At 29.5% G+C, this 23,797-nt stretch overlaps 2 protein-coding genes and 1 pseudogene across 3 annotated transcripts in view; 1 reads left to right on the plus strand and 2 right to left on the minus strand.

Moving 5' to 3' along the window:
* mus201 (rad2 superfamily protein mus201) lies at positions 1-21,791 on the plus strand. The gene is made up of 5 exons (XM_075293797.1): positions 1-182; positions 239-414; positions 469-1,637; positions 8,306-9,792; positions 20,773-21,791. The coding sequence occupies exons 1-5, from the start codon at positions 95-97 to the stop codon at positions 21,648-21,650; spliced, it is 3,798 nt and encodes a 1,265-aa protein (XP_075149912.1). The 5' UTR covers positions 1-94; the 3' UTR covers positions 21,651-21,791.
* On the minus strand, positions 4,291-7,097 carry LOC142223990 (arylphorin subunit C223-like; annotated as a pseudogene).
* The window catches only part of Aasdh (Aminoadipate-semialdehyde dehydrogenase), a 25,607-nt gene continuing 23,487 nt past the window's right edge, over positions 21,678-23,797 (minus strand). For both annotated transcript variants that reach the window (XM_075293800.1, XM_075293798.1), the window contains one exon: positions 21,678-22,160. In XM_075293800.1, the coding sequence (XP_075149915.1) occupies positions 21,765-22,160 (396 nt within the window). In that variant the 3' untranslated portion in view covers positions 21,678-21,764. The remainder of the gene's footprint in view (positions 22,161-23,797) is intronic.

Below are 23,797 nucleotides of genomic sequence, written 5' to 3' on the forward strand. Positions count from 1 at the left end.
ATTTACCAAAAACAAAACAATCGATCCCCATCTAAGTTTATTTTACTTTGAGTTTAGATGAAATTGAAATACATATTTATCACTATTATCCACAATGGGAGTAACTGGTCTTTGGAAACTAATAGAACCCTGTGGTAAGCCGGTACCAGTGGAAACATTGGAAGGGAAAATATTGGCTGTTGGTAAGTTTTTGTTGTTTTTCTTTTACCGGCTATTTCACAAGATAACACATTTTCAGATGTCAGCATTTGGCTACATCAGGTGGTCAAGGGATTCCAAGACAACAAGGGAGCTGCACTAAATAATGCACATCTATTGGGTTTATTCCATAGGCTTTGTAAGCTTATGTACTACCGCGTTAAACCGGTATTTGTTTTTGATGGATGTGTACCCCAGCTAAAAAGGGACACGATAGTAAGATTACATGTGGCGTGTAGGAATATTTTCATTAATGCAGAATATTTATAGGCTCGCCGTCAACAACAACGTAGTAAACTTAGTACCGAAGCAGACCGCATACAAAATCTACTCCTTCAATCATTGGCTAAGGAAAAGGTTGTGCTGCAGGCTTTGGGTCCAAATGCCGAACAGCTCTTGACATCACCGTCCAAAAAGAAACTAGCAAAAAAAGAGGATACCATGGATGATATGTTCAAATTACCCGAATTACCAGAAAGTTCAAAGAAAGCTAACACAACAGGTGACAGCAGTATGAATGATTCGTTCGATGATTCTTTCTATTCGAATGACGAGTATACAACAAATTCAGTATCCACGGATGAAAGTTCCTTTGATGAGTCCAATCCCCGTAATGCCTATAATAGCAACATTTTAGCTATAGATGTTAGAAGTAACGAATTCAAGCAATTACCAGCAGATGTTCGTCATGACATTTTGGTGGACATTAAAGAAACTCGCAAGCAATCGTCTTGGGGTCGTTTACATGAGTTACCATCACGTAGTGATGACTTTAGTGTATTTCAAATGAAACGTTTATTGAAACGTAGAGATGTACAAGTCTGCTTGGAAGAAGCCGAACAAGAAATGGGCAATGATAATGCATTGACTTTCACGGAACTGACAAATATTTTCACTGAGGAAGGTATTTTAGAATCGGAAACATTACAGAAAGCAACAAAACAAATTTCCTCGAGCGAAAATACAAGATTTCTGCTGGTCAGAGATTTAAAAAAGAAATTGAAGAAATCTATTGAGGAGGAAGATTCAGAAAGCAAAACTGAAGAAATAAAAAATGATTTTGCACGTTTAAGTGAAGACAATAAACCATCTACTTCCAAAGGAAGTGAAGTCACAGACACTGCCAATGAAAATAAAAAACTGGGCAAGGAATATGATGCTGATTTAGAATTAGCCATTACATTATCTCTGGAACAAGAGGATGACAAAGTCTATGATGAAAAGGATTATGAATATGATTCGGATGAAGTGCTAAAATTAAATAAAGATCAACGGAAGCATTTACAAAATGCTGCAAAAGGTCCAGCTCGTGCTTATATGATCGAATATGCTGGCATGAATAAGGATGAAGTACATGGCATTTTAGAGAAGACTCAAGTCGATGATAACATGGATGAAACTGTGGATATTGAACGCCTAGTTGGAGATATCAATGATGAGTGAGTATAGATAAATTCTTCTTAAATTTGTCAATATTTTATTTCTATAGAAAATGTTTGCCTCTGTTGGTTAAGCTACAATTGTAGTTTATTCAATGCATGGTTTTAAGCTGAAATCGAAGAACAACAACAATGCTTAAAGAACAAAACCAACTATAGCAAAACAAAACGAAGGAAAAAAAGAGGAAGCACGCTCAAAATAAACCCAGCCAACTGCACTCAAATCGATGATTTGACAGTGTCATAGGAAAAGAGATATGTTTGTACAAATTTATTTCGGCATAAGCCGGCTATCATGCAAAACCTTTTAAATTTGACAAACATTCTTTTCCTCTGTTGGTTAAACTACACTTGTAGTTTAGTCAATGCATGGTTTTAAGCTGAAATCAAAAAATATCAAAATTTTATTTCTATAGAAAATATTGTCAAAATTGGATTTCTTTTTTTTTTCTTTATGTCTTTATTTGCAATCTATTTACAATACACAAATATTAAGCAAATTGGTTGGATGAATTTACAATACATGTTAAGCTTAAATCATTAGATGAAATTGTTCAAAAACAAAATTAATATCATAAAAACATAACTTTTATACCATGAAATTTGCAGACTATATATACATATAATTTTGACTTAAGTTAAAAAGGGCAAGTCGAGTACACTAAGTCTTTTCAGTCTTTTTAATTCATTTGTATCATCAAGGAGAGTTATAGCTAGAATATTCGAGTGGTTACTTAGTCTATTGAGGTAATTTGTACTACTTTTTCGTATTACATCTCGAACCATTGGGACATCAAGATCTTTCTGTATATTTTTGTTGGTCATAAACCACGGTGCACTTGTAATCATCCTTAACGTTTTAGATTGATATCTTTGCAGTATCTCAACGTTTGAGTTGCTTGCTGTACCCCAAAGTTCAATTCCATATGTCCAGATTGGTTTTAACGTTTTTTTGTATAGCAATTTTTATCAAAATTGTATTTCTATAAAAAATTTTGTGAAAATTTTAATTGTTAGCAAATTTTTGTCAAATTTTTATTTCTATAGAAAATTTTGTCAAAATTTTATTTCTATAGAATATTTTTTGACTATAGAAAATTTTGTCAACATTTTATTTCTATGGAAAATTTGTCAAAATTTTATGTCTATAGAAAACTTTGTCAAAATTTTATTTCTATAGAAAATTTTGTCCATATTGTATTTCTATAGGAAATTTTGTCAGTGTAAACTCAAACGCAGTGGCGAGCAAGTCACTTTGTCTTATTAAAAATTTAATTTCCCTGAGGACGGACAACGATGGTGTTCGAAACATTGGAAAGAATTTATAATAAAACACTATAAAAAAACTAAGATTTTATTTTGTTTTATTAAAACATGACCTCAAGCCTTACAAACTCTACAAATAATTAAACTTAAAGGTCAACCATACAACAACTACAAAATAAAATTTTGTTTCTATAGAAAATTTTGTCAAAATTGTATTTCTAAAAAAAATTTTGTGAAAATTTTAGTTAGCAAATTTTGTCAAAATTTTATTTCTATAGAAAATTATGTCAAAATTTTATTTCTATAGAAAATTTTTTAACTACAGAAAATTTTGTCAACATTTTATTTCTATGGATTTTGTCAACATTTTCTGTCTATAGAAAATTTTGTTAAAATTTTATTTCTATAGAAATTTTTGTTAAAATTTTATTTCTATAGAAAATATTGTTAAAATTTTATTTCTATAGAAAATTTTGTTAAAATTTTATTTCTATAGAAAGTTTTGTCAAAATTTTATTTCTATAGAAAATTTTGTCAAAATTTAGTTCTATAGAAAATTTTGTCAAAATTTTATTTCTATAGAAAATGATGTTAAAATTGTATTTCTATAGAAAATTTTGTCAAAATTTTTGTTCTACGTAACCATGGTTGTAATTCTCAATCAAGCGCGTTGAAGCATTGATAACAGAGAGAGATTCGCCATTCATGGTGATATAACCAAGATGATCGATAACCCATGAATTGGTAAATTTTGGTGTGATCGTAGATTGGTGAATTAGTCATCTTCGTCGCTGTAGAACTAAGGTATTTCCTGAAACCTGCCAGGCATTTTCTGGAAACTTCATGTCTTCAGTGACAGCCGGTTGTCAATGATCGTTCGGAAATGATTTGTTGATGGTGTGAATCCTCTTCAATGCCTCCAATGACAGTAGTTGCGTGCTCGGTAATAGTGTTCGTACTTAGACTTGTGTGAGACGTTGATCAGTTCAACCGTAAAATAACCAAGGGAGTAGCTGCCAATTGAATACAGAAATTAATCGAAACTCGTACACATTACAAAACACCAGTTTCTACAATATCCGATAAAATCGCTGATTTTTTAAAGAAACTTATCGAATGTAAAAACCCATCTTCAAATCATCCAAGTTCCCGATCATCGAAATCTATTTGTATAGTTTAGTTGTAATGTTGTATATTCTTCAACCACTGGAACTTTGGTGTGGAGGGATTTCTACTATATCAGAAGTTTCCCCTATATGTGTTTTTAAAGAATCAGAATTTCAATGATACTTTTATAAATAATTGTTTCTTCAAATACACTTTCTCATATTAAAGAATCTTTGGAGATTCCTTCATACGTCCCCGTTACCGCTTACCCAAACACAAATTTTGCTATCTTACACGGGTTGCTTTATTATTTTTTTATATTTTCATTATTGCATCTTATTCTAAATTTCTCAAGTTCTTTTTCCCTATAACTACCAAACTAAAAGTTATAGTAGTAGCCATAATCGAAATGTCCGAATTTTTCATATTTATGGTCATAATATTTCTCAAAGGTATCCTGATGATAGATCTTGGCGTCCTTGAAGTACATGTTGGGTACAAAGAAGTCAAATTCATCTATTTCACGATCCAAAGGATAACCGAAAGGATATTCATCAATGTGACCAACGCCTGAACCAAAACCACAAGAGTTGTAATCAAAGTGGGAATAAGGTTCGTAAGAGGCGGTGTAGGGATAAACGAAGAAGAAGAATTGTACTGGGAAACCCTTGGCCCAACCATGAGGGAGCACCAAACGATCAGGGAATCCACAATGTGGTTCAGAGTAATCCAAGGGGAATTCGTATTTACCCTCATAGGCCAACATAACGTATTTGTACAATTCTGTGTAGGTGGTACGATCATCAGTGGTCCAGTAGAAGTCCTTGGAGCTACGCTTGAAGGTATTCATACCTGATTTGAGTTCATAGTAGAATTCATCGATTTCGAAGAAGTTTTCACGGTTCTCATTCAATGGGATGATATGACCGAATTCATCATATTTGGGTCCAACGAAAGCACGGACAATAACCTTTTGATCCTTGTCTGACTTAATGCTGTATTCGAATTCGAAGTTCTTGTGATTGAGACGCGATTGACGGGCCAACAAAGTCTTGTCCCAAACAAATTGACCATCAACAAAAGTGGGTTTGTCGTTCAACAAATTGGTCACATCAAAGTCGTACAGATCGAAGTAGGTAACCAAATCGGTAACCTTAACCTCCTGGAATTCAACACCAGGGAAGTACAATTCCTCGTGAGTGTAAGAGTCAACAAAATCGTAGAATTTATAGAATACATCGGAGACTTTTTGTAGAATTGATAGAATACAGGATCACGCAACATGGTTTCATAGTTCAAGAAAACATTGGGATGGACATGGTAAGAGCTATCATCAACATCAGCCATGTAGGAGTGGGCATAGATGTACCAGAAGGTGGCAAAGTATTTGTCAAAGTTATCAACATTGCCTTGCATCAGATCTCCCAGATATTTTACAGCTTCAGGTTTATGCAAATCGATCTTCTTGCCATCAGCGGTTTCATAATAGCCTTGGGTAATGATATCCTCAATACGCTTGGAGAAGCCCATAATCTTGTGGACATATTCAAAATCGCCATAGGTTTCATATTCGAAGTAGTTCTTGCGGTAGGAGAAACCAACACCGTTGTAGTTGATCAATTGGGGATCATAGCCATATTCGACTTCAGTGAAGAAGGAGAATTCTGGGATCTCACCATAACCATTGGACAAACGCTCAAAGTAGTAGCGGGCCAACATTTGACGGACAACATAGAAATAGTATTCACCACGACGACCGAAGCTTTCTCCCTTCAAGAATGGAGCATAGTACAAGTTGAAGTAATACCAGAAAGAATTCCATTCCACATCTTCGGTGAAATAGGACAATTCAGATTCCTGATTGAAGAAGTAAAGGTCACGGGTATAATCAACGGGCATCCAGAATTTCTTAACATCCTTAATCATATCCAAGTATTTCGAGTTCTTGTTGACATGATCAACATTATCGCGTAAGAAGAAATTATCTTCGCTGTACCAGTGTTCACCCAAGCCCATGAGTTTCCACCATTGATAGGTCTTGAAGTCCTTGGTGTAGATGTAGTTGTAGTAGTGATCGTATTCCTTGAAGTATTTCGAGTAGTCCTTGTACAAGGAGTCCTTGTATTCCTTTTCGTACATGATATACTTGCTCCAGACATCATAATCAAATTTCTCAGCTTCGAAGACAAATTTGCTATTGAAGAAATATTGAGGGAAGATTTCATAGATGGTGGGCAAAATGAAGCCTTCGAAATCGGGACGATGGATGACGGCCAATGTTAAGGCATGAACAAAGACACCTTCGTTGGCATACAAGCGAGCCCAGCAGACATTACGTTGGAAGACTTCCCATGACGTGGCATAGTAGAAGAAATCGAATAAGCCATACAACTCCTCGAAGTGAGACTCAACTAAGGCACCATAGAATTCACCCTTGGGCAATGTAACTCCGTATTTGAAGGCCTTATAGAATTTCTCCATATATTCACCATTATAGTGTTCAGGGAACTAAGGAAGAAGGAGACAAGAATTGTTTATGGAAAAATGATTTTGGATTCCTTGGATTGTATTCCTACTTCCTTACTTACCGTATAGTCTTCCTTGTTGTAGGTGAAAGTCTTGCCTAATTTGATATATTCCTCAAAGAACAAATGATCTTCTACGCGATAGACGATTTCGAAAAGGAATTTTTGCTTAGCCAAAACATCCTTATCGGCATATTTGGTTTCCTTTTTGGGATAGAAAAGATTGGCAGAAACCAGTCCAATAATCACCAATAAAGTGATGGCAATTTTCATGGTCGTTGTCCTCGTTAACAATTTCAAACAAAATCACAAACAGTCCACGAATTTAAGACGACTCAATGATCAGATCTAATGCCTAAAGACTACTTATGAATTATAAATTGCGAAGCGCTTTTATACCTTGTCATAACATTTAGTACATCATAGATAGAGGATATATTGCTGGGCTTATCTGTGATGCTTTAAATTTGGGCTTTTATTGTATTATCTGGTGGTGTGACTTAATTCATAGGATTAGTCGATAAGATTTTGATGGTCTTTTGTTTAATGCATTTGAAAAATTATAATTGCATTTGAAATTGTTGACGTTTTTTATTATTTTATTTCTATCGAAAATTTTGTCAAAATTTTCTTTCTATAGCACAATTTTGTCAAAATGTTTCTTCTATAGCACAATTTTGTCAAAATTTTATTTCTACAGCACAATTTTGTCAAAATTTTATTTCTATAGAAAATTTTGTCAAAATTTTATTTCTATAGAAAATTTTGTCAAAATTTTATTTGTATAGAAATTTTCGTCAAAATTTTATTTCTATAGAAATTTTTGTCAAAATTTTATTTCTATAGAAAATTTTGTCAAACTTTTATTTCTTATTTTTCATGTTAGTCTGATACTGAAAAAGGCGATTAACGTCCAAAAGCATGATATCTTCATTTTACAATTAATTATTCTTCGAGCTTAACGGACAAAGTAGATCAAGGAATTTTCAATGCTTCTATTGATCAAATTCCATGATCTACTTTGTCCATAAAGCTCGAAGAATAATTAATTGTAAAATTAAAATTTTATTTCTATAGAAAATTTTGTCAAAATTTTATTTCTATAGAAAATTTTGTCAAAATTTTATTTCTATAGCAATATTTTGTCAAAACTTTATTTCTATAGAAAAATTTTGTAAAGATTTTATTGCTATAGCAATATTATGTCAAAATGTTATATCTATAGCAATATCTTGTCAAAATATTATTTCTATAGAAAATGTTGTCAAAATTTTCTTTCTATAGTACAATTTTGTCAAAATTTTATTTCTATAGAAAATTTTGTCAAAATTTTATTTCTATAGAAAATTTTGTCAAAATTGTATTTCTATAGCAAAATTTTATTTTTATTTCATTTCTATAGAAAATGTTGTCAACATTTTCTTTCTATAGAAAATTTTGTCAAAATTTTGTCAAAAAAAATTTTCAAAATTTTATTTCTATAGAAAACTTTGTCACAATTGAAGTATCACTCAGTTCGAGAGGAATGTATCGCTATAAAAGCATTTCCCCGTTCGTTTTATTTTAAATGTATGCAATATTCCAGTTCCTAATGTATCTTGTGTCTTCAATCTTTCATCCCAAGGTGTTAGTCAATTTGATTAGATTTGCAAAAAAATCCAATGAAGATTATCTATATTGAAGATTATTTTTTAATTTTGAAAGCTTTATTTTATAAATTTGTGATTTAATGTAATCTTAAATCATTTTCCTCTCTTCTCTTTTTTTAAGGAAACCTAATATCGTCCCATTAAAACCAGACAGTATTCCCAATGAGAGTCAAGAAATTCGTTTACAAGTTACCGATGATTCTGATTCTACGGATTCCGATTTTGAAGAGGTTGAGCCAACACCATCTGAGCCAGCGCTTTGTATTACTGTAGATGTAACTAAAGCTATAGCAAAAGATGATGATATATTTGCAGATGTTTTCAAGACAGATGAAGAGGAATGTATTATTGAAGAAACTCCAGATTTTATGGAACAAATCTCTTCACAATCCAAGCTAGATAAAAAATTGAATTCCCCAGACTCTTCGATAGAACTTAAGCCAAAAATACCCATTAAGTATATCAAACACCTTGAAGAAGGTGATGAATGTATTATCCCCGAAACACCGCCCATAATTAAAAGTGATCCTAAAAGTCCAGAGGATAGTAAACCTGAAGTTCAACTCAAATCCATAGATCATAGTAAAAAAGAAGAAATCCTTTCAATTCTAGATCAACTAAAGCAACAAGTGGAGGAAGTGAAAATGATTGATTTGGATAAAATTAAATTAAGTAATTCAGTTATAGAACTATCTGATGAAGAAATCACACCGCAAGAGGAAAATAGTGTTAAGAAAGAAATTATCGAAATATGTGATAGTGATGACAATCAAAGACCCACTACACCACCATTGCCTATAAGCTTTGGTATAAAGTCAGGAAGTGCTGGTAAATCACCAAAATTCCGGACACCATCTAAAAATCATGCAATAACAGAATTTTTTAATGTCAATTATGTGGTCAAAAGGACTCCAGATAAACCTTCCGAAGATAATGAAGAAACGCCCAAAGTGAAGTCACCATACTTTGTGAAGAAAGAAAAAACTCCCAAATCGGGAAGTAGTAATAGTGGCAGCAATTCACCTTCATCGGGCAAAAAGTTATCGAAAGCCAGCAAATCTTTATTTGAAGCGGCTACAACAGAGAATACTAGGGCATCAGAAGATGATAAAAATAACCACCACTCCGAAGATGGCATTGAAATTTTAAAACCTATCAACGAAAAAGATCTCATCCAGGAAGCCGCAGACTTATTGAAAACCAACAAAACATCTGAGGAATTGAATAATTTAGCTGCAAGTTTGGCCAAAGATAGACGTGATTTGGAAAATGAAAGAAATCGACAGGATCGTATGTCTATGTCAATAACACAACGCATGAATTCGGATTGCCAAGAATTGTTAAGGCTATTCGGAGTACCATATATTGTGGCCCCCATGGAGGCCGAAGCTCAATGTGCTTTCCTTGATATAGTAGAGCTAACGAATGGCACCATAACTGATGATAGTGATATTTGGTTATTTGGTGGTCGTACTGTGTATAAAAATTTCTTTGCCCAAAACAAACATGTTATGGAATTTCGTTCGGAGCAAATTGAGAAAGATTTCAATTGTGATCGTCAGAAATTAATACAACTTGCCTGTCTAGTGGGAAGTGATTATACTACAGGTAAATAAGCGAAAAAATCTTTAAGCTTTTTGACTAGTATGTCCATGAGATTTTTTGGAAAATAAAAAAAGTTCTATAGAAAACAACAAATTTTGATAAAATTTTCTATAGAAATAACATTTTTGCAAAAATTTTCTATAGATATGAAATTTTGACAAAATTTTCTATAGAAATACAATTTTGACAAAATTCTCTATAGAAATAAAATTTTTAGACAATTTTGTGTAGAAATAAAATTTTGACAACATTTTTTATAGAAATAAAATTTTGCAAAATTTTTCTATAGAAATAAAATTTTGCAAAAAAATTCTATAGAAATCAAATTTGGACAAAATTTTCTACAGATATAAAATTTGGACAGAATTTTCTATAGAAATGAAATTTTGACAAAAATTTCTATAAAAATAACATTTTGCAAAAATTTTCTATAGAAATAAAATTTTGACAAAAATTTCTATAGAAATAAAATTTTAACAAAATTTTCTATAAAAATAAAATTTTAACAAAATTTTCTATAGAAATAAATTTTTTTGAAAATTTTCTATAGAAATAAAGTTTTGCAAAAAAAATCTAGAGAAATAAAATTTTGCAAACATTTTCTATAGAAATAATTTTTTTTGAAAATTTTCTATAGAAATAAAATTTTGACATAATTTTCTATAGGAATAAAATTTGGACAGAATATTCATAGAAATAAAATTTGGGCAAAAATTTCTATAAAAATAAAATTTTGCAAAAATTTTCTATAGAAATAAAATTTTGACAAAATTTTCTATAGAAATAAAATTTTAACAAAATTTTCTATAAAAATAAAATTTTAACAAAATTTTCTATAGAAATAAATTTTTTTTAAAAATTTCTATAGAAATAAAATTATGTCAAAATTTTTTTTCTATAGAAAATTTTGTCAAAATTTTATTCCTATAGAAAAAAATTTTGCAAAAATTTCCTATAGAAATAAAATTTTAAAAAAATTTTCTATAGAAAAAAGTAGGCAACACTTGAACAAAGACGTGTTTTTTCGCAGTGCTCCTGTTGTAAATTTTAATTTCTTTCTTATTTGGGGGAAACTTAAATAATATTATACAAAAAACATTACGCAAATAAATTAAAACATCTGCAATTCAGAAATTATCAAAAACAATGGGTAAACCGTCTTCTCGCAGAAGTATTGCAAATAAAAAATTGATGTGCGGTCAATGCAAAAAAGAAATCAAAGAAGAAAGTGATGATTTTATACAATGCGATAAGTGTAAAAAGAATTCTCATTTTCGTTGCTCAGGCTTAACCAGAAAAGAGTTTGAGAGGTTACTGAAGAATGAGGAAGAGATATACATTTGTTGCAATTGCAAAAAAGAAGAAGAAGATGAGGACGAAAGTGGAGATGAAGGTGTAAAAAGAGAACTAATTAAAATAAAATCCCAATTAAAAAAACTGGAAAAACTAGAAAAAATTGACCGATTGACGGACTCGATTAATTTTATGTCCGCAAAGTTCGATGAAGTGCTTAAAGATGTTACCGATAATAAGAAGAAAATTTGTATGCTTGAAAGAGAAAATAAGAAACTCAAAACAGAAATTGGAACACTTAAATATTCTATGAAAATTCTTCATGATGAACGTGTTAAAAACAACTGTATCATATCTGGCTTGAATGTGGATAGTAATACAAAAGCTATAGATGCCGTGATGAGTCTTTCTGAAAGTGTTGGAGTGAATATAGAAACTAATTCTGTTGTGGATGCATATTTCCTTGCTCGTAAAGGTGGACAGAGCGAATTGAAATCTGTTGTTGTGAAATTCAAAGAGGGTGGTCATAAAGAGAAGTTGATGGCTGCTAGGTCAAAATTGAAAGAGAAGGAAAGCACAAAGAATATTTATGTCAACGACTATCTATGCAAAGAGACATTAAATCTCTTTTATTATGCCAAAGCGCTTAAAAATATTGGTTTTAAATACATATATGTGAGAGATGGCAGAGTTATTTGCAAGAAGAGCGAAATCTCAAGACAGCTGATTGTCAGATGTGAGGAAGATGTGGACAAAATGTTATTGGATGCAACAACAAATAAACACTGGGGTAGAAGATCAATGGTGCACAACAGAGAACCCTATGAAGAACCAGGTGATGACGACGATGAAGATACAGAGTTTCAGTCTCCAGCAAGATCAAATAATATGTTGTAATTTGTTTATATTTTAGTTAAAAAAAAAAAAAAAATTAAAAGTAATTATGATTAAAAATCAATATTTCAAAAAGTTTTCAAATTTCATTGAGTATACCAGCGGCTTAAGTTCCAATTATTTTAATATTATTAGTATCAATATCAGAAGTGTTTCGTCGATTGACAAATTTAATAAATTTAAATTGCTGATGTCTAGCTGTTCTAAACTCCCAGATATTATCGCAATTCAGGAGACATGGTTTAGTGAAGAGTTGCTACAACTATATAAGATACCTGGCTATGCAAGTATACATTGTTGCAGAGATGATAAATATGGTGGTACTTCATTGTATATAAGGGAGAATTTGCAATTTTCTTTAGATATTTGTAAAAGTGAATGTTTCGTTGAAATTATTGCTATAACACTACAAAATTATAAAATAGATAACAGGAAATTGAAAATTGTATCTTTTTATCGGTCACAGAAATGCTGTGTATCAAACTTTATGAATATGATGGATGTGCTGTTGAGTAATAATGCACAAAACCCAATTATTGTACTTGGAGATTCCAATGTTGATTATTTTCGAAATCCCAATTTTGTTGATATATTGAATTTGTTTCAGAACTTTGATTGTGACAATGGTCATGATTTGGTTACAAGACCTGGAAGTGGATCTAGTATTGATCAAGTATTTAGCAATTTTGCTGAAAGTTTGTATATCGATTCGATCGAATGTGAACTTTCAGATCACAATATGATATCGTGTAAATTCTCTTCTAGAAATTATTCGAAGGAGCACGTTGAAGTATCCAGAGTCTACTATGATTATGAGAAGGCAAAAGAGGTATTGAAAACTAGCTTACCGGAGAATTATGGATTATTGAATGCGTCTAGACTTACGGAGAAGTTGATTCATAGTATGGAGAGGGCAATTATTGATTCTAAAACGGAGAAGAAGGCGCGGAAACTAATGCGCTTTGAATTGACACCTTGGGTCAGCAGAAATCTTCAGAATTTAATTATTTTTAAGGAGAAATTGTTGAGAGAGAGGAGAAGGTTGGGACGGAGAAAAAGGATTGAAGATGCTTTGAAAAGGATAAGTAAGATTGTGAGATATGCAAATAGGAAGTGTAGAGAGGAGTATTATAGAGAGAATTTAAGTCGTTTTGGAAATGATCCAAAGAAGTGTTGGACTTTCATTAATAATGTTATTGGTAGATCAGGTACAGATAGAATTAGTCTCAATGATTCTGAGGGAAATGTAATGAGTGATGAGACAATGGCTGAATCGTTTAACAGATATTTTCTTACTGCTGTTTCGGATCTTAAGGGACAGATTTTAGTTTGTCCTAATGATAACATTAATTCTCTCAGGACACTTTCTGCGGTTATGAATGTATTTAAACTTGATGATGTTACATTAGAGGATATTATTAATGTTATATTATCCATAGACGTAAATAAGGGTACGGGTTATGATAACATTTCTCCGAAGTTTGTGAAACAATGTGCTGAGGAAATAGCTCCGGTCTTGGTAGAAATTTTTAATAAGATGAAAAGTTCTTCTGAGTATCCAGATGTATTGAAGATGCATAAGGTAGTTCCAATACCAAAGGAACCTAGGGCATCCAGTCTAGATAAATATCGACCAATAACGATTCTTTCAGCAATCGACAAGATATTTGAGAGAATCTTATTTGAGAAACTTTCATCTTATCTTGAGACCAACAAACTATTGTATGATTTCCAGTTTGGGTTTCGAAAAGGCTGTGGGACAGCAGATGCTGTTTTGAGTGTAGTGCAGTATATTTGTAAGGGTCTTGATGACGGATTCAAAGGTGTAGCTGGGATATTCTTTGATTTTACTAAGGCTTTCGACTTAGTAGACCATGGTGTTATGGTTAAGAAGTTAGAATTTTACGGTGTTAGAGGCAATGAACTGTTACTATTCAGAAGTTATTTTTCGAATAGGAGACAATATGTGAAACTTAATACTGCTAGGAGCTTTATAGGTGACGTCAAATATGGAGTTCCCCAGGGTAGTGGATTGGGACCATTATTGTTTTCAATCTATTTGAATGATCTTAAGAATCTTGGACTTGCAGGAAAGTTGTATATGTTTGCTGATGATGTGTGCTTGTTTTACCCATATAAAAGTGACACTGTCCTGAGGGCTCTAATGGAACGGGATTCCGCCCTAATATTTGAATTTGCCCGATTAAATGGATTGTTACTTAACCCAAGTAAAACAAAGGTGATTCGGTTCAGACCACATTCTCAAGCACGCAACGGCGATTTTTGCCTTTATGTTGATGGGCGTTTGATTAATGAAAGTCACTGTGTCAGATATTTAGGGATTACGCTACAGAGTTCTTTAGCGTGGGATATGCACATTAGTGATATTAAGAGAAAAATTGCGCCAGCAATTGGAATCTTATTCAAATTAAGGCATAAACTATCTTTAAAGACAAAATTAATGTTATACCAGACCTTAATCCAAACGCACCTAAATTACTTGGCTATTGTATATGCCTGTAATAAAAATAGTAGTTCTTTGAAATCACTTCAACGTATGCAAAATAGAGCTCTCAAATGTATTTACAATTTGCCATTGACATATTCAACCCTTGCACTCTATAAGGATATTGCAAAAACAATATTCCCTGTTTTTGGTTTGCATGAATACCAGTTGTTAATTTACGTATATAAGTCACTTAATGGAATTGGTCATCGTGTTATATCATTCTCTCAGAATCAAAGTATCTTGAATACCAGGAGTAGACAAAATCTGAGAATGCCTCGTTGTAGATTGGAGAGAACCAAGCAAAGAATAGATTTTGCGGGATGTGTTCTATATAATGATTTACCCTCTACTATGAAAAATGTTCCAAATATTTCAGTATTTAAATCTGCTTGTAAGAAGTATCTCTTTGAGTCTCTAGAAACACTTTTGATATGAAAGAAAGTTAAAGTAGTATCGAGTAATAATTTTTTAGTTTTGTATGAAATATAATTATTATCATATTGGATAAAATAGAATAATTATAAAATTCATATATTGCAAAAGATATGTTAGATTGCCTACTTGCCTCAAATATGCCAATATGGGCGCTGAGGCTATTAGTTTAAGTATGTGAATTGTAGCGAATATGAATACCAAATAAAATAAAAAAAAAAAAAAATAAAAAAATATAAAATTTTGACAAGATTTTCTATAGGAATAAAATTTTGACAAAATTTTCTATAGAAATAAAATTTTGACAAAATTTTCTATAGAAATAAAATTTTGACATAATTTTCTATAAAAATAAAATTTTGACAATATTTTCTATAAAAATAAAATTTTTACATAATTTTCCATTGGAATAAAATTTTGACAAAATTTTCTATAGGAATACAATTTTGCAAAAATTTTCTATAGAAATAAAATTTTGACAAAATTTTCTATAGAAATAAAATTTTTACAAAATTTTCTATAGAAATAAAATTTTGAGAAAATTTTCTATAGAAATAATTTTTGTTTTTTAATTTTCTATAGAAATAAAATTTTGACATAATTTTCTATAGAAATAAAATTTTGACATAATTTTCTATAGGAATAAAATTTTGACAACATTTTCTATAGGAATAAAATTTTGCAAAAATTTTCTAGAGAAATCAAATTTTGCAAACATTTCCTATAGAAATTAAATTTTAAAAAAATTTTCTATAGAAATAAAATTTTGACAAAATTTTTTATTGAAATAAAATTTTGCAATGCAAAAATTTTCTATAGAAATAAAATTTTGAGAAAATTTTCTATAGAAATAATTTTTGTTTTTTAATTTTCTATAGGATTAAAATTTTGATAAAATTTTCTATAGGAATAAAATTTTGCAAAAATTTCTATAGAAATAAAATTTTGACAAAATTTCTGTAGAAATAAAATTTTGACAAAATTTTCTATAGAAATAAATTTTTTTTAAATTTTCTATAGAAATAAAATTTTGACATAATTTTCTATAGGAATAAAATTTGCATTTGTTTTGTTTTGTTATTGTTGGTTTTGTTCTTTAAGCATTGTTGTTGTTTTTTTATTTCAGCTTAAAACCATACATTGACTAAACTACAAGAGTAGCTTAACCAACAGAGGAAAAGAATGTTTGTCAAATTTATTTGGGCAAAGCCCTATAGACTGCAAGATGGTTGGATGGACGCACGTTTCGGAATTACCACATTCCTCATCAGCATCCTCTACTTGCAGCAAAACTATCAACCAATTATCAGAATAAATTCAGGCAGTTTATTAAACCCAACAAAAACCACACTTGAACCCTCCGAAAAAAGGTTTTACATTGATAGCCGGCTTATGCCAAATAAATTCGAAACAAACATATCTCTTTTCCTATGCCACTGTCAAATCATCGATTTGAATTCACATGGCTGGGTTTATTTTGAGCGTGCCTCCTCTTCTTTTTCCATTTGTTTTGTTTTGTTATTGTTGGTTTTGTTCTTTAAGCATTGTTGTTGTTTTTTTTATTTCAGCTTAAAACCATACATTGACTAAACTACAAGAGTAGCTTAACCAACAGAGGAAAAGAATGTTTGTCAAATTTATTTGGGCAAAGCCCTATAGACTGCAAGATGGTTGGATGGACGCACGTTTCGGAATTACCACATTCCTCATCAGCATCCTCTACTTGCAGCAAAACTATCAACCAATTATCAGAATAAATTCAGGCAGTTTATTAAACCCAACAAAAACCACACTTGAACCCTCCGAAAAAAGGTTTTACATTGATAGCCGGCTTATGCCAAATAAATTCGAAACAAACATATCTCTTTTCCTATGCCACTGTCAAATCATCGATTTGAATTCACATGGCTGGGTTTATTTTGAGCGTGCCTCCTCTTCTTTTTCCATTTGTTTTGTTTTGTTATTGTTGGTTTTGTTCTTTAAGCATTGTTGTTGTTTTTTTATTTCAGCTTAAAACCATACATTGACTAAACTACAAGAGTAGCTTAACCAACAGAGGAAAAGAATGTTTGTCAAATTTATTTGGGCAAAGCCCTATAGACTGCAAGATGGTTGGATGGACGCACGTTTCGGAATTACCACATTCCTCATCAGCATCCTCTACTTGCAGCAAAACTATCAACCAATTATCAGAATAAATTCAGGCAGTTTATTAAACCCAACAAAAACCACACTTGAACCCTCCGAAAAAAGGTTTTACATTGATAGCCGGCTTATGCCAAATAAATTCGAAACAAACATATCTCTTTTCCTATGCCACTGTCAAATCATCGATTTGAATTCACATGGCTGGGTTTATTTTGAGCGTGCCTCCTCTTCTTTTTCCATTTGTTTTGTTTTGTTATTGTTGGTTTTGTTCTTTAAGCATTGTTGTTGTTTTTTTATTTCAGCTTAAAACCATACATTGACTAAACTACAAGAGTAGCTTAACCAACAGAGGAAAAGAATGTTTGTCAAATTTATTTGGGCAAAGCCCTATAGACTGCAAGATGGTTGGATGGACGCACGTTTCGGAATTACCACATTCCTCATCAGCATCCTCTACTTGCAGCAAAACTATCAACCAATTATCAGAATAAATTCAGGCAGTTTATTAAACCCAACAAAAACCACACTTGAACCCTCCGAAAAAAGGTTTTACATTGATAGCCGGCTTATGCCAAATAAATTCGAAACAAACATATCTCTTTTCCTATGCCACTGTCAAATCATCGATTTGAATTCACATGGCTGGGTTTATTTTGAGCGTGCCTCCTCTTCTTTTTCCATTTGTTTTGTTTTGTTATTGTTGGTTTTGTTCTTTAAGCATTGTTGTTGTTTTTTTATTTCAGCTTAAAACCATACATTGACTAAACTACAAGAGTAGCTTAACCAAGAGAGGAAAAGAATGTTTGTCAAATTTATTTGGGCAAAGCCCTATAGACTGCAAGATGGTTGGATGGACGCACGTTTCGGAATTACCACATTCCTCATCAGCATCCTCTACTTGCAGCAAAACTATCAACCAATTATCAGAATAAATTCAGGCAGTTTATTAAACCCAACAAAAACCACACTTGAACCCTCCGAAAAAAGGTTTTACATTGATAGCCGGCTTATGCCAAATAAATTCGAAACAAACATATCTCTTTTCCTATGCCACTGTCAATCATCATGTGAATTCAAATCGATGATTTGACAGTGGCATAGGAAAAGAGATATGTTTGTTTCGAATTTATTTGGCATAAGCCGGCTATCAATGTAAAACCTTTTTTCGGAGGGTTCAAGTGTGGTTTTTGTTGGGTTTAATAAACTGCCTGAATTTATTCTGATAATTGGTTGATAGTTTTGCTGCAAGTAGAGGATGCTGATGAGGAATGTGGTAATTCCGAAACGTGCGTCCATCCAACCATCTTGCAGTCTATAGGGCTTTGCCCAAATAAATTTGACAAACATTCTTTTCCTCTGTTGGTTAAGCTACTCTTGTAGTTTAGTCAATGTATGGTTTTAAGCTGAAATAAAAAAACAACAACAATAAAATTTGGACAGAATTTTCTATAGAAATAAAATTTTGACAAAAATTTCTCTAAAAATAAAATTTTGCAAAAATTGTCTATAGAAATAAAATTTTGACAAAATATTCTATAGAAATAAAATTTTAACAAAATTCTCTATAAAAATAAAATTTTTCCAAAATTTTCTATAGAAATATTTTTTTCTAAAAATTTTCTATAGAAATAAAATTTTGACAAAATTTTATATAGAAATAAAATTTTGACAAAATTTTATATAGAAATAAAATTTTGACAAAAATTTCTATAAAAATAAAATTTTGACAAAATTTTCTATAGAAATAAAATTTTGCAAAAATTTTCTAGAGAAATAAAATTTTGCAAACATTTCCTATAGAAATTAAATTTTAAAAAAATTTTCTATAGAAATAAAATTTTGACAAAATTGGCTATAGAAATAAAATTTTGACAAAATTTTCTATAGAAATAAAATTTTGACAAAATTTTCTATAGAAATAAAATTTAAAAAAAAAATTCTATAGAAATAAAATTTTGACAAAATTTTCTATAGAAATAAAATTTTGACAAAATTTTCTAGAGAAATTTTCTATAGAAATAAAATTTTGACAAAATTTTCTATAGAAATAAAATTTTTACAAAATTTTCTATAGAAATAAAATTTTGAGAAAATTTTCTATAGAAATAATTTTTGTTTTTTAATTTTCTATAGAAATAAAATTTTGACATAATTTTCTATAGAAATAAAATTTTGACATAATTTTCTATAGGAATAAAATTTTGACAACATTTTCTATAGGAATAAAATTTTGCAAAAATTTTCTAGAGAAATCAAATTTTGCAAACATTTCCTATAGAAATTAAATTTTAAAAAAATTTTCTATAGAAATAAAATTTTGACAAAATTTTTTATTGAAATAAAATTTTGCAATGCAAAAATTTTCTATAGAAATAAAATTTTGAGAAAATTTTCTATAGAAATAATTTTTGTTTTTTAAATTTCTATAGGATTAAAATTTTGATAAAATTTTCTATAGGAATAAAATTTTGCAAAAATTTCTATAGAAATAAAATTTTGACAAAATTTCTGTAGAAATAAAATTTTGACAAAATTTTCTATAGAAATAATTTTTTTTTAAATTTTCTATAGAAATAAAATTTTGACATAATTTTCTATAGGAATAAAATTTGGACAGAATTTTCTATAGAAATAAAATTTTGACAAAAATTTCTCTAAAAATAAAATTTTGCAAAAATTGTCTATAGAAATAAAATTTTGACAAAATATTCTATAGAAATAAAATTTTAACAAAATTCTCTATAAAAATAAAATTTTTCCAAAATTTTCTATAGAAATATTTTTTTCTGAAAATTTTCTATAGAAATAAAATTTTGACAAAATTTTATATAGAAATAAAATTTTGACAAAATTTTATATAGAAATAAAATTTTGACAAAATTTTATATAGAAATAAAATTTTGACAAAAATTTCTATAAAAATAAAATTTTGACAAAATTTTCTATAGAAATAAAATTTTGCAAAAATTTTCTAGAGAAATAAAATTTTGCAAACATTTCCTATAGAAATTAAATTTTAAAAAAATTTTCTATAGAAATAAAATTTTGACAAAATTGGCTATAGAAATAAAATTTTGACAAAATTTTCTATAGAAATAAAATTTTGACAAAATTTTCTATAGAAATAAAATTTAAAAAAAAAAATTCTATAGAAATAAAATTTTGACAAAATTTTCTATAGAAATAAAATTTTGACAAAATTTTCTAGAGAAATAAAATTTTGACAAAATTTTCCATAGAAATAAAATTTTGACAAAATTTTCTAGAGAAATAAAATTTTGCAATGCAAAAATTTTCTATAGAAATAAAATTTTGCAAAAATTTTCTATAGAAATAAAATTTTTCAAAAATTTTCTATAGAAATAAAATTTGACAAAAATTTTCTATAGAAATAAAATTTTGATAAAATGTCCTATAGAAATAAAATTTTTGGAAAATTTTCTATAAAAATAAAATTTTTTGAAAGTTTTCTATAAAAATAAAATTTGTAGAAAATTTTCTAGAGAAATAATATTTTTAGAAAATTTTCATTTGTAAATTCTTTAGCTTGTTGTACTTTTTTCAAAGCTATCAATGTATGGTCCAAGAGGGCTTAATTGATTAAATAAATGTTTGAATTGAATTGAAATAAAATTTTGGAAAAATTCTATCGAAGTAAAATTTCTTATATTACTTTCATTGAATAAGTTTTTATTTATATTTCTCAGGTATCCATGGCATAGGAGCTGTTACAGCTATGGAAATTTTAGCCTCATTTGCATCGAAAGACAATGCCAACAATGACGAAGGATCGACTGCTTTAAAAATACAAAATATATTGTCTACATTAAAAAAATTTCGCAGTTGGTGGCAATCATTTAAGACTGCTGCTTCACCTCCGGGAACATCGGCACGTGTTGCATTGCAGAAAAAATTGAAAAATATTGAAATGCATGAGGGTTTCCCTAATGTAGCTGTGGTCGAAGCTTATCTCACACCAAAAGTTGATGAAAATAAAGAGCCTTTATCCTGGGGCTATCCAGATGTTGAATCTTTGCGAGAATTTGCAAGGAAAACCTTTGGTTGGACTACCAGCAAAACGGACGACATATTGGTGCCCGTCATGAAGAAATTAAATGAAAAACGAACTCAACAATCAATCAAGAACTATTTCAATGTTAAGAGCGCTTTAAGTTTACGACAAATTAAGGTCAGTAAACGAGTACAAAATGCAATTGATAAAATGATGGGGAAAGTCGATTCATCAGATGAAGCATCGGCAAAGCCATCGAGACAAAAAAGGCCAAGGCAAACAAATAAAGGGGTGGCCAAAAGGAAAAAAGAATCCGAAGAAACACCACAGAATGACTCTGAGATGGTTGGCCATGATGATGTTGTTAGTTTGACCATAGATGTTGGTTGTAGCACTGATATGGTGGCACGAGGTCCTTTGAAAAAGGCAACAAAACGTCCAAATATACCAAACACCAAACAAGTCATACCACAAAGAGAAAAGACCTTAGAACAAATTGAAGCCAATAGAAAAATGGCTGCAGAAATTCTAAAGAAATCTGCAAAGGAAACGAAAAAGAAGCGCAAAGCATGATTATATAGAAAGTAACGCAAAGCATGGTTGTATAACAAATTCAAGTTTTTTTTATATATTTCTATTTTTAGATAAATAATAATTATATAACATTTTATTAAAAATAAATATTTATTAATGCGACATTTGAAAAGCATATAAGTAGTTATCCCTTGCCCCCAAAAATATCCTATTCTGATCATCGACAGAGGGTGTCGAGAATATTTCTGCTTCCAAATTATATGATCCTTTAATTTCTGCCTTGATGATATCTATTAACACTATCAATCCTTTAGTAGAACATGCTACTATAGTGGACTCATTGAATACGATCACTGGAGTTGAATACACAGGCGAACTTAATGAAATCTTCCAATTTAGATTTATATGTTTTTGTGTGAAATCATATTCTAGACAATACACATGCCCATCATGACAGCCAAATAAAATTAAAATATTGTGAGAACTCTGTTTTTGGTCTATGGTGGTTATGCCAGAGAAAATATTACCATCTGCATGAAAGTTAGTAATCTGGAAGAAAATAGAAAATGTTCAATTTTAATAAAATTTCTAGAAAATAGTAAAAATGAAAAAATAGTTAATGTTGACAAAATAACGTTTCTAATAGAAAACAAAATTTTCTCTAAAGATATAATTTACTAAGAAAATTATAACTTTTTATAGAGAAAATTTCGCAAAATTTTTTATAGAACGAAAATTTTCTCAAAGTTTTCTATAGAGAACATTTCTACAAAATTTTCTATAGAGTGAACATTTTCACAAAATTTTCTATATAGAGAAAACTGTACAAAATTTTCTAAAGAGAGAAAATTTTCACAAAATTTTCTATATAGAGAAAACTGTACAAAATTTTCTAAAGAGAGAAAATTTTTACAAAATTTTCTATAGAGACAAAATTTTCTATAGAGAGAAAATTTTTACAAAATTTTCTATAGAGCGAAAAATTTTACAAAATTTTCTATATAGAGAAAACTGTACAAAATTTTCTAAAGAGAAAAAATTTTCACAAAACTTTCTATAGAGCGAAAACTACAAAATTTTCTATACAGAGAAAATTTTCCAAAGAGAGATAATTTTCAGAAAATTTTCTAGAGAAAATGAGAAAAAAATTTCACAAAATTTTCTATAGAAAGAACATTTTCACAAAATTTTCTATAAAAAGAACATTTTCACAAAATTTTCTATAAAAAGAACATTTTCACAAAATTTTCTATAGAGAGGAAATTTTCAAAACATTTTCTATAGTGACAAAATTTTGTATAGAGAGAAAATTTTTACACAATTTTCTATTTTTCTATAGAAAGAAAAAAATATTCAAAATTTTCTAAATGTTCGCAAAATGTTCTATTGAGAGAAAATTATCGCAAAATTTTCTATAGGGAGAAATTTTGTAAAACACTTTCTATAGAAAGAACATTTTCACAAAATTTTCTATAGAGAGAAAAATTTTCAAACAAAAAACATTTTCTCTCTATAGAAAGAGAGAAAATTTTTATAAAATTTTCTTTTTTTCTATAGAGAGAAAATATACACAAAATTTTCTAAATTTTCGCAAAATGTTCTATTGAGAGAAAATTATCGCAAAATTATAACTTTTTATAGAGAAAATTTCGCAAAATTTTTTATAGAATGAAAATATTCTCAAAGTTTTCTATAGAGAACATATTTACAAAATTTTCTATAGAGAAAATTTTTACAAAATTTTCTATAGAGAGAAAGAAGAGTATTTTTTACAAAATTTTCTATAGAGAGAAAAATTTCACAAACTTTTCTATAGAGTGAAAATTTTTACAAAATTTTCTATAGAGAGAAAAATTTCACAAACTTTTCTATAGAGTGAAAATTTTTACAAAATTTTCTATATAGAGAAAACTGTACAAAATTTTCTAAAGAGAGAAAATTTTTACAAAAGTTTCTATAGAGAGAAAATTTTTACAAAATTTTCTATAGAGAGAAAATTTTTACAAAATTTTCTATAGAGCGAAAATTTTTACAAAATTTTCTATAGAGCGAAAATTTTCACAAAATTTTCTATATAGAGAAAACTGTACAAAATTTTCTAAAGAGAAAAAATTTTCACAAAATTTTCTATAGAGAGAAAACTGTACAAAATTTTCTATACAGAGACAATTTTCCAAAAGATAATT

The sequence above is a fragment of the Haematobia irritans genome, chromosome 2 (genome assembly GCF_050003625.1).
Source record: "Haematobia irritans isolate KBUSLIRL chromosome 2, ASM5000362v1, whole genome shotgun sequence".
In the NCBI taxonomy this organism is placed as follows: Eukaryota; Metazoa; Arthropoda; class Insecta; order Diptera; family Muscidae; genus Haematobia; species Haematobia irritans.